General features: G+C 33.8%; 2 protein-coding genes across 2 annotated transcripts in view; both read left to right on the top strand.

The window, feature by feature from the left end:
* The window catches only part of LOC127870017 (uncharacterized), a 67,319-nt gene that overhangs the window by 38,972 nt on the left and 14,327 nt on the right, over positions 1–14,020 (top strand). The gene's annotated exons all lie outside the window — the stretch shown is intronic.
* LOC127868668 (NEDD4-binding protein 2-like) lies at positions 2,967–6,489 on the top strand. Its single transcript, XM_052410607.1, has 8 exons — positions 2,967–3,485; positions 3,788–3,972; positions 4,381–4,455; positions 4,650–4,781; positions 4,994–5,061; positions 5,387–5,487; positions 5,891–5,999; positions 6,311–6,489. The coding sequence occupies exons 1-8, from the start codon at positions 3,257–3,259 to the stop codon at positions 6,381–6,383; spliced, it is 972 nt and encodes a 323-aa protein (XP_052266567.1). The 5' UTR covers positions 2,967–3,256; the 3' UTR covers positions 6,384–6,489.

The raw sequence follows: 14,020 nt of genomic DNA, 5'->3' as shown, positions 1-14,020 counted from the left end.
AAATTTATCTTCTGATACTTGTAACTACTGTGCACAAGAATGTTTTCGTTCGGGAGACATTACGGAGAACGTGGTTGTCATACAGTAAAAAAAATACTGCAAATGTGAGGCACGGTTTCCTTCTAGGACAAACAGCTGACGAAAGGTTACAAGAATCGGTAATGATGGAAAATGAAATACATCACGATATAGTTTAAGAGATGTTTATCGACAAGTATCAAAATCTAACTTACAAAACAATAATGGGCTTTAAATGGGCTTCTACAAAATGTTATAACGCACATTTTGTTTTAAAAACAGACGATGACATGTGGGTAAATGTACCTTCGTTAGTGAAGTTGTTGTCGGGAACCGATTTGGCAAAATATTTACAAACAGGTCTGACCGGCGATTGAAAAGCAAAAGAATCACCCATCAGGAGTGAAAATTCCAAATGGTATGCGTCTTTTATTTCGTATCCGGACAAGGGCTATCCACATTTTTGTTCAGGGACTGGATACATGGCCAGCATTAAGGTCGCATTGGATATTTACAATCTGTCTCCGCACGTGCCTTTCTTCCATCTGGAAGACATCTTTGTTGCTTTGTGCGCGCGGCGATTTGGATTATCGTTAAGGACAACTTTAGGATTCTTCGCAGGGCAAAAACTTGATTTATGTGGTTATAAAAAGAATGACGTCTTAACAGTACATCAAGTAACGCCTTCGAAGTTGACTGAGATATGGAAGACGCTTTGCAGTCCTGTTGGAGCAAGGCATATATAACCATAATGATTCACATAATGAATAATACTGCCATTTGCTTACGATGTGCTTGCCTAACTAAATTTAGTATCTCTGGTTTACGTTTGTGATATTTAAACAACTGTAGTCAACCAATAGTTAGTGAAGTCATGCTTGTTTTATTTTTTACGTTTTCTTTGGACAGTATGGTTTGTTAATAAATAACTTGAACAAAGACTGAAACCAAGTATTAGTCATATTATAAGTTAGTTCTGCTAGTTAATTTAAAAAGACATGAAATCGCTATTTGTTGCGATTGACACAGCAATTTTTTTTTCCTGTTTATTAAATTATTAGGCCAAATCAGCTGAATATACTTTTCTGACATTTATAACCGGATTTTAAGTTACATAACAACTATAGCTTTATCAGAGCGTATGCAAATATATTAAGGTTACGTGTTTATTGTGTGTATTTTCCAGCTTTGTCACCTGCGATAACTACTTAAATATAAACCGCGTGTAAATTTGTGATGATAGACTATATGCATAAAACATGCGTATTTCTGTATTACATTACAATAGTCACCAAAACGCATAACGATATTTCAATTTCAACAGTGACTGTGTACAAAGATGTTAGGTCAAAGATTTTATGTTTGGCCTATTCCTAAACGACAGTAACCTTTTGTGCGTGAACATTTTTAGAATACCGTTACAGTGAATCTACTCGTTTCCGTATAAAACTCGGATAAAATATATAAAAAAAGAAAACCTCGGTTTCCGAGTCATTAAATTTGTGACACACGCCCACGAACACAACCATGTAAGAATATTCAATACACTTGGATCAGGTTTTTATTCTTATAGACGTAATGCGGACTTCCACACTTTTGAAAAAACAACACTCTTATATGCAGGTATAAGCAACGCTGTCCAATTTTAGTTGCTTCAAAATGTGGCGTGTGATTTTTAAAGAACTTGTATTTGAACCGCTTTTTTGAACACACATATTCGTGAACTTTGTTTTTCAAATTCTAGCCCATTCAAGAGTCAGTGTATTGCGCTCATGAATATTAGACGAATGTTGTCGAGCAATACAACTTTGCGTTGCAGTTGAGTGTAATGTGCTTTAGTTCAAATGTAAAATGAATTTATATGGCTTATGATATGACACGTTTATACTGTTTTGTTGTACATATTTTATGCACCGTTCGTAGAATATGAAACGTTGAAAATTTACGGAAACAATCATATAAGGACGAGGTATATGATAAACAGATATGGATCAATACATATAAAATTAACCATGTTAAATTCATTCGTTGCAAAGTGTTAATTTATTTTATTCGATGGTCAAACTTCTGTGGTATGAGATTAGGAAATAATACCCCTTTTAACCAAAACAATACTAAGTTTAAGTTTAAACACATAAGTTTAAGAATAAAGAATATTCGTTCAATCGTATGTTTCATGACTTGCTATAATTTTGAATAGAAATTTATATTAACCTTCACTATCTACATAATTCATCATGTAGAACATTTTCTTAATGACATACTTACCAGTGGTAGCCTGTATATATTCAAACGATGGATGTATTATTCATAGGTCTAAGTCTATTGTTTATTCAATTTCTTAATTCTAAGAATGGGTTGGTTAAAACAGGCCGGACATGTTTTGGATATATATAATCTTCTTGTTCATTGACATTTAGAATATTGTTTGATTTTACTGAAAAAAAGATATTAAGATCATAATTATTGTTATAAAGTATCATTATCAAATCTGAAAAGAACATCTCAATAGAGTTGTTTAAGTGTTGTCGGGATTATTGCGAACCAACTTTACCAAGTTTTTCCACGAGGCTCTATGGGTCGATTCTTATCTGCTCCACTGGTTATAACGGTCCTTTTCCTGATTAACTGGTTTACTGGGATCATTAGATTTCTTTTTGTTAACATAAAAATGTATTTAAAACCATTTCTATATAGGTTTTTTTCGTTACAATTCCTTTACCTTTATAATGAAAATATTATATTAGTATCATATAATAAAATTCAACCTTATCGAGTTTGAAGGAAGAATATTTAACTAAATTCAAATCAATATAGCATTCTTAGTTTAATTCATAATTAGCTTGCGTTAATGTTCTGCTCTCAGCTCTAACTAACATTTCAGTTATATTGTTCTTCACAGCAGAAAATATATTAATTCAGTCATTTACAGATTTGTAATTATTGATTTGAATTGTACTCGTTTAACTTTGAGTAATGAAAAATTTATGATTTGAGCCAATAGACCATGCAGTCGAGTTTAACAAATGTGAAAATTAGTTATTGAAAATAAGCATTGGCAATCGATTTCCAGTTTAAACTTTGTCGCTCGCTAAAGTATTGAATTATTCATACGATTGTCATGTGTGCGTATTTTGATTGCGTATATAAGTAAAAACGGTAACATTAAACCAATGATTTTAATCGAAATTTGTTGCGCTGCGCTTCAATATAAACATGTGTTTGCAATGCTTTAAACATGGATATTGGATTCAAAGAACTTTGTATTCTCGGTAGTGTTGTACTTATTTTTACTAGTATTGTTTTAAGGATTCTTCGTATTGCAGAACTTGTGTCGAAAAGTATTATTTTAGGGATCAGTAGAATTTGCAACAATGAAAGCAAGAACAAATCCACGCAGAACAACGATGCTAAAACATATAATGGAGGAACACAATGTCCTACAGAACACATTCATTATGAGGAAGGTATGGTTAGATTTAGAGTTACTTTTAAACGTTTAAGATTAAGCAAAACAGAGTTGGTCCTTAACTGTATTATTATGGATATCCGGAATCTTTATATTTGAATACAAAAGTAATGTGTTCAGTTACAAGCCATACTCAAAAATCTTGTGAATATATCAGGCACAAAATGTTACTCGTTCGATTGTTTATAATCCATACTTTTTATTTTCTTAAAAGTGATTTATTGGTTCAATAGTTATGGTTGACAGAAGGAGTTCTAAACCATAAACATCTGAAAAATAAAAGGTACTTTTTACCTACAGTTGTTGCGAGAAGGATGTTTATGGAGACGAGATTATCGGAAAAAAATATTATATATAAGACCATGAAAGCTGCAAGTAATTTTTCTACGACTGTTGCAAACTGCGCACACAAGTGTTCAACTTATAGCGACAAAATTCAAACAGCAGAGAAAACAAACCAAGATGAACATAAAGTGAAGAAAAAGGTATTTGTGCATCTTTTAATAATAAAAAAATTCTAAAATATACTACGCATACTTTGGTAAGTGTTTTTATTATGAAGAAGTTTAAAGATATCACTGGTTATAATGGTAAGTGACTGGTTTTGTTGTTGAACGTGATGTGTATTGAAATTGAATAGCCCCAATTAAATGATATTTTCTTTACTGATGATGACAGGAACTGCCTAAAACATGGATAGCAAGTCTTGTAAGGGCAATCTTAACGGACTTTTGCGTTTTCGATAAATATGTCTAAAGCAATGTATTGAACCTTAAGATAAAAAATGTAATATGTAACTTAATTAGGTTGAGTATATGTGTATTATTATGTTTATGTTATGCTTGACAAGAGCAACCAAAAAAAATGTGTAATTGAATGTTGTTTGTATTTAGAAAAACAGTGAAAAAGTGGTTTTCGACATCGGTGATGGTGTTGATGTTGAGTATGACAACCCAATAACTAAAGAGGTACATTAATTCTCACTTTAATGAAATGGAATCAATATGTTGTTCTTTTTTAAGAACATGCTTAAAAGGGTGTGATGCGTACATAATAAACTTCTCAAATCAGTACCGAATACCTAACATGGTGTAAAAAATGTCAAGTTCTAGATATCGATCATATGTTTGTGTTTCATAAATGTTGTTTTAACACTTTATAGGGTGTGATTAACAAGAACAGGTACCGCCAGGAAGCAAGCGAGCACGCAAAACGTAGAAACCACTATTTCGAGTTAGCAAAATCGGCCTTTACTTCAGGTGATAAACAGGGAGCAAGCACTTACTCGAAACTGGTAAGATTGAATGGTTGGTAGTTATAGTATTTGTATTGATCGTTATTCAGTTCTCGGTGATTATAATGTATGTAATATTTATTCAATAAATTAAGACCTATTATGTTGTAGATGTAGATGTTGATGTTCGACATACTTTTGTATGTATGAGCTTGCTTCTTCTGGTAAAATATTAAATTTTGATCATGTTACCTTATCTTTTTATCTTGAAGGGCCATTCTGAAAACGGAAAAATGCGTCAAGCCAACAAAAAAGCAGCCGATTTAATTCTTAAAACATTGTGCGTAAACGTAAGATGTACTTATTTTAACAATACTTATAATTTCCTTATAACAAATCGCAAACTTAAGTGTTTTAAGTTACTTTTTAAAGGATAATATCTTACGGATTAAAAAGCATTCTTATGACTGAAAATGTGTGCGTTCTTGAATATGAAAAATTATGAATAACTGTTGAAATATCGGATTTACAATGCTCAGTTTAAAATGGCTACTTATAAGGCGACACATGTTATGTCTTAATCCGATGTATAAACGATCAACTGAATGTATATAATATTGTTATATCATTATATGCAAATTCCTTGTTGTTCACATTATTTATAGGAACAAAAGCTTTCCGAAATGCCTTACTTTGGATTTGCATGGTCTATACGTTAGCGAGGCGTTGAACTTCCTAAATGAGTTTATTGAGGCTCACCTAAATGGTAATAACTGGTTACACGTGATATGAAAAATAGTAAATCTAAAATTCTAACACAATTTACTAAATACTGGAGTTTTGTTAAGTCTTATAAAATGATTTTGGTAACAAACATTTATATTATATTTCGAAAAGAGTCTAAAATAATGATAATTTTTGTAAACACGCTGTATTGATCGCGGGTTTTCAAGCCGTTGTCAACTTGGAGCAGATTGTAATTTGCTACAAGACCGAATTTAAAATTGTCATTTTACCTTTCTGTGAACAGGTTCCTATACCAAACAACGTATGTATTGCGTCTGTAATTGATAAACTTTGAACTGAATATACAAATAATTCAAGTGAATAGATTTGATGGAACTACTTTTATATTATTTATTTCACAATTACTCATGTGTCTTTTAAAGAAGGAGTTGACGAAGTACAAATCATCACTGGAAAAGGTAACCATAGCGACAACGGGCGTCCAAGGTTAAGGCCGACCATTATGGAACATTTAAAAAAGAAAGGCTTTATGTATGTATTAAATATTACTACGTAATTAGTATGTATAATTTATTTTAAATTATCATTTATAAACATATATGATTTATTAGCGGTTATTGTAAGGCTTTCATTATAATCACCGTCATAGATAGCATGACTTATATGCATTTTTTTGTGTTTACATGTACAGATTTTAAATTGGATTTTAGATTAAACATTGCATATGAAATACATACTGTTAATCCCTATATCACATTCTTGTTTGTTATCTTCACTAGCAGGTGTAGTTGTTCTTGTGTATGCATAGCATGTGTAAAATTGTTTATAACAATTGTATTCAGGTACACTGAAGACAAAGTTAACACAGGCGAGTTCACCGTTCACCTTATGAGACGTTCTGCCTTGGTGTTATAATATTAAACTTCGTGAATATTTTATGAAGGATTGAATCCAATCTTCATACCCAAATAATATCTACGTTTGTCTCCACTGACCCGACCAAACAAAATATTTGGTTCCGACCGAAACATTGTTAAAACTTACAATTATTGTTGTTTTCAGATTGAGTTTTTGATTATTTTTGCTACATTTAACCACAATAAAGTGTTATCTTTTATATAGAAATAAAGATATATTGCAAAATGATTCGGAAGATTTCTGCCTTTGAACTTCTTTATTACGTCCTTATTAAAGTTGAGATTTACTTGAGTATAGTAAAACAAACGAATAAATATTAGATTGGCCGACCTACCTTTCATTTTTATGTAAGTTGAAACAAACTTGTGTTGTCAAAACGAAATATATCTAATGCCTTTTGGATAAACCAAGGTTCAACCTTGTTGATAACAGCCAACAAGCGCAGTTAAGTGAAGTAATTGATTTTCGTATTTTTCGTATTGCTAAGAAAATTTTATTTTGTTTAATTCACCAATAAAGACACACAAGTGCAACATTCAAGTATAAAAAGAACAGATAAGCAACTAATACAAATACGTTTATTAGTATGGCACGAAAAGCTGAACCAATCACGAACCCTGTTGTATACGTCTTGCTAATTATACTTATTTGAATTAGATAGTGAAATGTTATCCGATTTATTCCATGTTTCTACACTTACTACGCAGCAAGTAATTCGTATTGGTCTCGAGTGGGCTTTACAAAATGTGCTGCATCAGGGCCCATTATACGCTGCACCTCGGCCTTCATTTGCTGCATGTGGGTCCCATATGGGCTACCAATATACATTCTCTTTGAGCTATCCGCCACATAAAAACTACAGTTTCCAAAAATTGGTTGTTGAGGTTTTGACGTACATATTTGAGGTTGGGATTATTAGTCCATTTCGTCATGACTTGAATTGTGTACCTTTAATGCTAACTTACATTTCAGCCTCTTCCTGGCAAGATATTCAAATATAGTTTCACATACTGATACAATTAAGAACATTGATAACGCGCAAAAACATTACAAATATAACACAGAATTATCTATCAAATTAAACATGATGTCAACTGTTAAATACACATAACATCGATATTGGGACGTGACAATGTAATGAATAAAACATATGGTATATAAATATAATATTGTTAAAACTTACTAATAGTTTTTATCTTATACTAATAATTTAATAACGCGAACCAGGTCTGGAGTATTGTACGCGAAAAAGTGGACCCACGTTGGCACCATATGAGCCGTAAATTATACGCCATAAATGTTAGATAAGCGTTAAAAGATAAAATATTTTCTTAAAAAAGCGCAAAAACAATACGTTTCCAATAGGCATTTCTATAATGGCTTTTCCAGATAGGTGCCATATTGGTATTGTCTGATAATTGCATTATAACCTCGCCCATGAAGGTTTCATATGAACTAAATAAGACTGGGAAACCAAACAAATGCTGGCACCGATCTATCGCCGTGTGATGTCTTAAAAGGGTCGGCAAAACTATAACAAGCGCTTTAGCCTCTTCTCTGAAATTGCGACATTGCCATGTGACTAACGTAATAGATAGAGTATAATCCGTGTAGCCACGGTTCGATAACGGGGAAAGAACGACTTTTTTCAAATACCTCATCAACATTATAATGCTTCCGAGGCACTGACTGGCAAATTGAGGTTCTATGTATTCAAGAGTTTAGATGATAAGGTGTTTAAAGGGCATATGTCATCGACAAGGGCCTCAAGATGGTTGATTGTGCAAATATGATCATTAAAATTCTATACCTACAAATTAACATGGTTAAACAATTGTGTTTTTAGAATAATGACATATAAATATGATAACAATGCATCAATAACAATATGCGTTCCACTTGTTTTGTTCATTATTTAAGTGTCGCACTGGCTACGATAATTGCCTCAAGACAGTGAAGATTACTATGCTGAAAATGGTGTTAATCATGATTATTATTATATGGGTGATTATTCCTGTTATTGTGATGATAAAGGGGATAAGGAGAACACGATATATAGGTGAAAGATTAAGGATGTAATACTGCAAACCACTTCCTGGTTGTAATCGCTAATTCTGCATCACAATCTGGTAGATACCAAGATTGATGTCTTGATGACTACCTTATTCTTGAGATCAGTCTTGCTCGCAGATATTTTACGTCTTTATATTGTCATGCCCTAGATTGTTTATGAAAACATGTGTTTATGTACATGTACATTGTTCATTTTTACCGTTTATGTTTTGCATCTAAATGACTATGTCACTGTTATTTAATGCTTTTATTGGATGCTGTGTGGAAGTTAGAGCTGATAACAGCCGATGCCTACCTTTTGCGCTTCTTTATTATTTGTAATATCCTTTTTAAAAGTCTCATTTTATTAGCGTCTGTTAATGTGGCAGCCATTTTTGCATAAACAGGAAGTTGATTTCCTGATGCTGACATAAGTGCCTTCTGGGTAGTTTACACTGACTACAGTATTTTGACAGTTTCGTCATACAATATCTTTTGTTAAATACTCATATTCCTTCTTAAAAATTGTTTAAAAAGGTAATAGTCATCTTTATAAATGATTTATTGATTTAATTGATATGTATTTGACTACTGCTTCATTGTAATATCGTCAGAAATATCATTTTAATATGAGTGACATTTACCGTGTCAAGAACGCTCAAATTTTATTGTGCGCTCTTGCGCGCTTTACTGCTCGTTGTTTGTGCGCTTTTTGTGCACAATTCATATGTGCGCTTTTACGTTATTATTGCACAACGTTATGTGTGCGCTTTTGGAGAGTATAAAAGGCACTGAAAATTCTCATTCGAGAACTCTGAACTTTGTTTTCCTAGGTATGAGACCTATTTTATTTTTCTTATATAAGCATTTAAAATACAGTTTTCAATAAGACTTAGCTATTAAAATTAAGAATGAATTTTATAAATACTTAAAAATTGCATTTGTCATTTTTTTAGAACATTATAAAATAGAAAGTGCAAATACTAAACATGACACATGTACGTGTATATTGCTGTATTATAATGTAAATGTCTGAAAATTAATCTGTCTGTTAAGAAATATATATATTGAAAGTTGTTATTTATTTATTCGTTATGAATGAATAAAATTTAGAAAGGTTATAAATCTTGAGTTTGTATATTTTTTTGACAATTTTAAAACAACTGAATAGGCAAAATGTTATTCTTAGTTTACTGTTTATCAGAGTCCATTTTAGTTCCATGTTAAACTTGAACAAAAGCTTCAAGTTTGGAAAAGTTAAAGAAATTGAAGTAAAATCACAGCTACCGCTCGGCTCGTGACATAATTTATGGTGGCAGCGAAGTGGAATCTTTGATTTCTACATAGATTCAGCGATTGAATCCAGTCTTCGAAAGCAAAATGTCAGACTCCGAATCAGAACAAGAGAATGAAGTATTCTTCAGAACAGCAGCTAACCCGCATTCTGAAGAACCATATCAAGAAAATAAAACAGCACCAACATCATCTAAGTCCAGTACCCCTAGATTAAACAAAAGTGTTTCCAACGTAGAAATGTCAAATGGCAATACAACCAACTGGATGAAAGATGCAGTCACAAATATGGTGTCAATGCAAAATCAGATGTCAAATGCTTTACAGAATGTTACAACACTTCTAGCAAATTTATGTGATAAAAACAACACACAAGTACAAATTTTCCCCCAGGAACAGGAAGCAAACAATAACCATTTCCGTAATGACAGAGGTCAGGGTGAACAAATGTGGGACATTGGCTACCAGCACCCAAGGGAGAACAGGTCTTATGACAGGCAAACAAGAAGTGTAAACCCTCATAAATGCAGTTCAAGCATGAAAATCCCTTCTTTTACTGGCAAAGATGAGTGGAAAGTATGGATTAACAGGTTTGAAATTATTGCTGAAAGACTTCATTGGAATGAAGAAGAAAAACTTGACAATTTATTACCAAAATTGCAAGGCAGTGCTGGTGAATTTGTGTTCCCTCAACTGAATCATGAAGTTTTAACCAACTATAGAGAACTTGTTAGTGAAATTAACAACAGATTTAGGGTCATAGAAACTCCAAGAACTTTTGCTGTAAAATTTAGCAAACGAGATCAGAATGTAGGTGAAACAGCTGAGGAGTATGCTGCAGAACTTAAAAGTCTATATGACAAAGCCCATACAAGGAGAGACTACAGAACACGGCAAGAAGATTTAGTGAGAAGATTCCTGGACGGTCTACGAGATGAAGAAGTGCGGTCAGAAGTTGAGTTTATTAAGGAACCCGAGGACATTGATGAAGCAGTGTACCATGTTGTAAATTACATACAAACCAGAACTAGGCATCAACTTCACGATGACAGAAAGAGAAAATGTGTGCGTAGAACTTCGGGATCAGAAAATGAAATAGATTATGAAGTGATTGAAACAGATAATGACGACACTAGCCAACATGCCTATAGAGTCCCAAACAAGAGCCAGCAAAAGCAATTTAATTCAGAAAATACCAAAACATGTGACATGAAGACTGATATTTCAGGAGAGGCTGCAAAAAGCAAAGAAACTGATGTATTGCAACAAGTTCTTGAAAAACTAAATCAGTTAACCCAAGCCCAACAACAACAACAAACTACTGAACATGGTTTTAAGCAAAAACCCAAGACAATTCAGTGTTATTCTTGTAACCAAGAAAATCATTTTGCTAGGGATTGTCCATTGAAGAATGCCAGGTATCAGAATGGGCAAGTTGCGAGAAAAGACTTTTATCAAAATCAGCCTTTAAACATGAAAGGACCAAGCCGATTGGCCGAGGGGAGGTCCTGGCAAGCATAGATGGCCATGATGACTCAGCAAGTGTAGCCGAAGAAATTGTGCGGCGCAAAAGAGCATTTAGTAGTGGTGTCTATATCAAAGGTAATATTGAAAATGTGCCAGTTATTTTAGCAACAAGAACAATCATTTCAGACAGAGTTTACAATAAATTGGACCCTAAAATTAGACCTCAGCTTAACAAATCAGCTTGTTTGACAGGTGCAAGTGGAATTCCTTTAAAAGAATGTGGAAAAGCATTTTTAATATTGAATTAGGGCCAGTTTCAATGTACAAAGAATTGATTGTTGCTGAAATTGAGGATGATGTTTTGTTAGGAATAGACATTCTGCAAAATGATGATGGAGGTCCCGCAGATATACTTTTGTCAAAGGGAGTCATAGTTTTGAAAGGCAAAAATATACCATGTATTCAAATTGGAATGAAAAACGATGTTCGAAAAGTAACAGCAGCTGACCATTTCATTATTCCACCTCTCAGCGAAGCGGTCATTGATGTGTTTATTGAGCGTAAAGAATTAGATGATGTGTCTCAAAAAACAGATTTTATTGTAGAACCTACACAACACTTTTGTGAAACATATCCATTGAAGATGGCCTCAGTATTAGTTGATATAAATAGAAACCCGACAAGCAAAATACGTCTTTTAAATCCATTCCCATATAGTGTGGATATTAATCAAGACTCAGTATTAGGCCAAGCCGAACAAATTGACAGTATAAAAAGTACACTTAAAGGTCAAGAACACACAGAGGAAGAGGACAATAATTTCTCAGTACGCCGAGTTACTTTCAGTCACAAATCGGAGCAAATTATCAATAAGGTGCAAGAAGAAATATCCTTAGAAAATAAAGAAATTCCAGAACACTTACAAAAATTGTACGATACGTCTGTTAAAAATTGCAACGAAGAAGAAAAACAAGTCATAGCAAAGCTGCTCATTAGATTTCAAGATAGTTTTTCTAAAAATGACCTTGACATAGGTTTGACAAACTTAACAGAGCACCCTATCAAAACAGGTGATGCACAACCAGTGAAACAAGCTCCAAGAAAAGTGCCAATGGCTTATGCGGAAGCAGAAAAAAAGGCAATAGAAGAGTTACTGGACAAGGGAGTAATAAGAAAAAGTACGTCACCATGGGCAAGCCCTATTTTGTTTGTTATGAAGAAAAATGGACAGGTCCGACCATGTATAGATTATAGAAGAGTAAATGCCCTTGTCAAACCAGATGGATTTCCCCTGCCGCGAGTGCAAGATTGCCTAGATGCTGTAGCTGGTGCTAAATATTTTAGCACATTTGACCTTACTAGTGGTTATTTCCAGATCCCACTCAAAGAAGAAGATATACCAAAAAGTGCATTTGTCTGTAAATATGGACATTATGAAATGTTGAGAATGCCGTTTGGACTCAACAATGCTTGTTCAACCTTTCAGAGGACAATGGAGCTTGCTCTTCAAGGTTTACAATGGGAAACATGTCTTATTTATATTGATGATGTGATTGTCTTTGGCAACGATTTTAGCCAGCATATGAGCAGAGTGTATGAAGTTTTAGAGAGAATAGAAGCTGCTGGATTGAAGCTGAAGCCCGAAAAGTGTGAAATCTTACAGGAAGAAGTCTTGTTTCTTGGGCATGTGGTATCGAAACAAGGAATAAAGCCTAACCCAATCAATGTTGCAAAGATAGTTCAGTGGCCGGTACCCACAAATGTCAAAGAGGTCAGACAGTTTGTTGCTATGGGATCATATTACCGTAGATTTGTTAAAGATTTTGCCAAACTTGTTAGACCAATGGTAGAGCTCACGAAGAAAGATGTGACATTTAAGTGGCATGATAACTGCCAACGGTCTTTTGAAGATCTCAAGAAGATTCTGATCAGTCCAAATATAATGGGATATCCACTTCAGGTTGGAGAATTCTGCTTGGACGTTGACGCCAGTGACGTTGGCATTGGAGCTGTACTTCACCAAAACCAAGATGGCCGTGAACGTGTTATCGCATATGCAAGCAGAGCACTTAACAAGAATGAGAAAAACTATTGCGTAACTGAAAAGGAACTTCTTGCAATCCGTTACTTTGTTGAATATTTTCGACAATACTTGTTAGGCCGAAGATTTGTTGTGAGAAGTGACCATCAAGCATTAAAATGGCTTTTCAAGCTTAAGGAACCAAGAGGAAAAATTGCAAGATGGATTGAAATCTTGTCACATTATGACTTTTCTGTTGAATACAGACCAGGACACAAGCAAGGTCACTGCGATGCCTTATCAAGGTGTAGAAACCCAAGAGACTGCGACTGCAATTTAGAAGACATGAATGAGCCTCTAAAGTGTGGTCCGTGTAAGAAGTGCACAAAAAAAGCACAAGACATGGTTCATGAAGACTTTTTAAATGATTGTTTGACGGGAGTAAATGCAGCCTGCAAAGGGCAAACGTGCGATACCCAACCAATAAGGTCAACAAAACAAATGGAAGACAAGCCTGAAAGTTCAGGACTTCAAACTCAGCTTCCAAACTTTGTACCATGGGCATGCAATAAATCATTAGAAGACCTTCAGAAGTTACAATCTTTTGACCCAGATATAAGCTGTATTTTGGAGGCGAAAAAAACAAACAAAAAGCCCAGCTGTAATGACATCTTAGCACTCAGCCCAGCTTCGAGACACAATTGGGTTCTCTGGGATGTTTTATTTGTTCGAGATGGATTATTATTTAAGAAATTCATAAGACAGAACCAAACTGATGAGCACTTGCAATTTATTGTTCCAT

Source organism: Dreissena polymorpha, chromosome 2, assembly GCF_020536995.1.
Source record: "Dreissena polymorpha isolate Duluth1 chromosome 2, UMN_Dpol_1.0, whole genome shotgun sequence".
NCBI classification, from domain to species: Eukaryota; Metazoa; Mollusca; class Bivalvia; order Myida; family Dreissenidae; genus Dreissena; species Dreissena polymorpha.
Note: the sequence above shows the minus strand (reverse complement) of the source record. Positions and strands in the feature narration are given on the sequence as shown.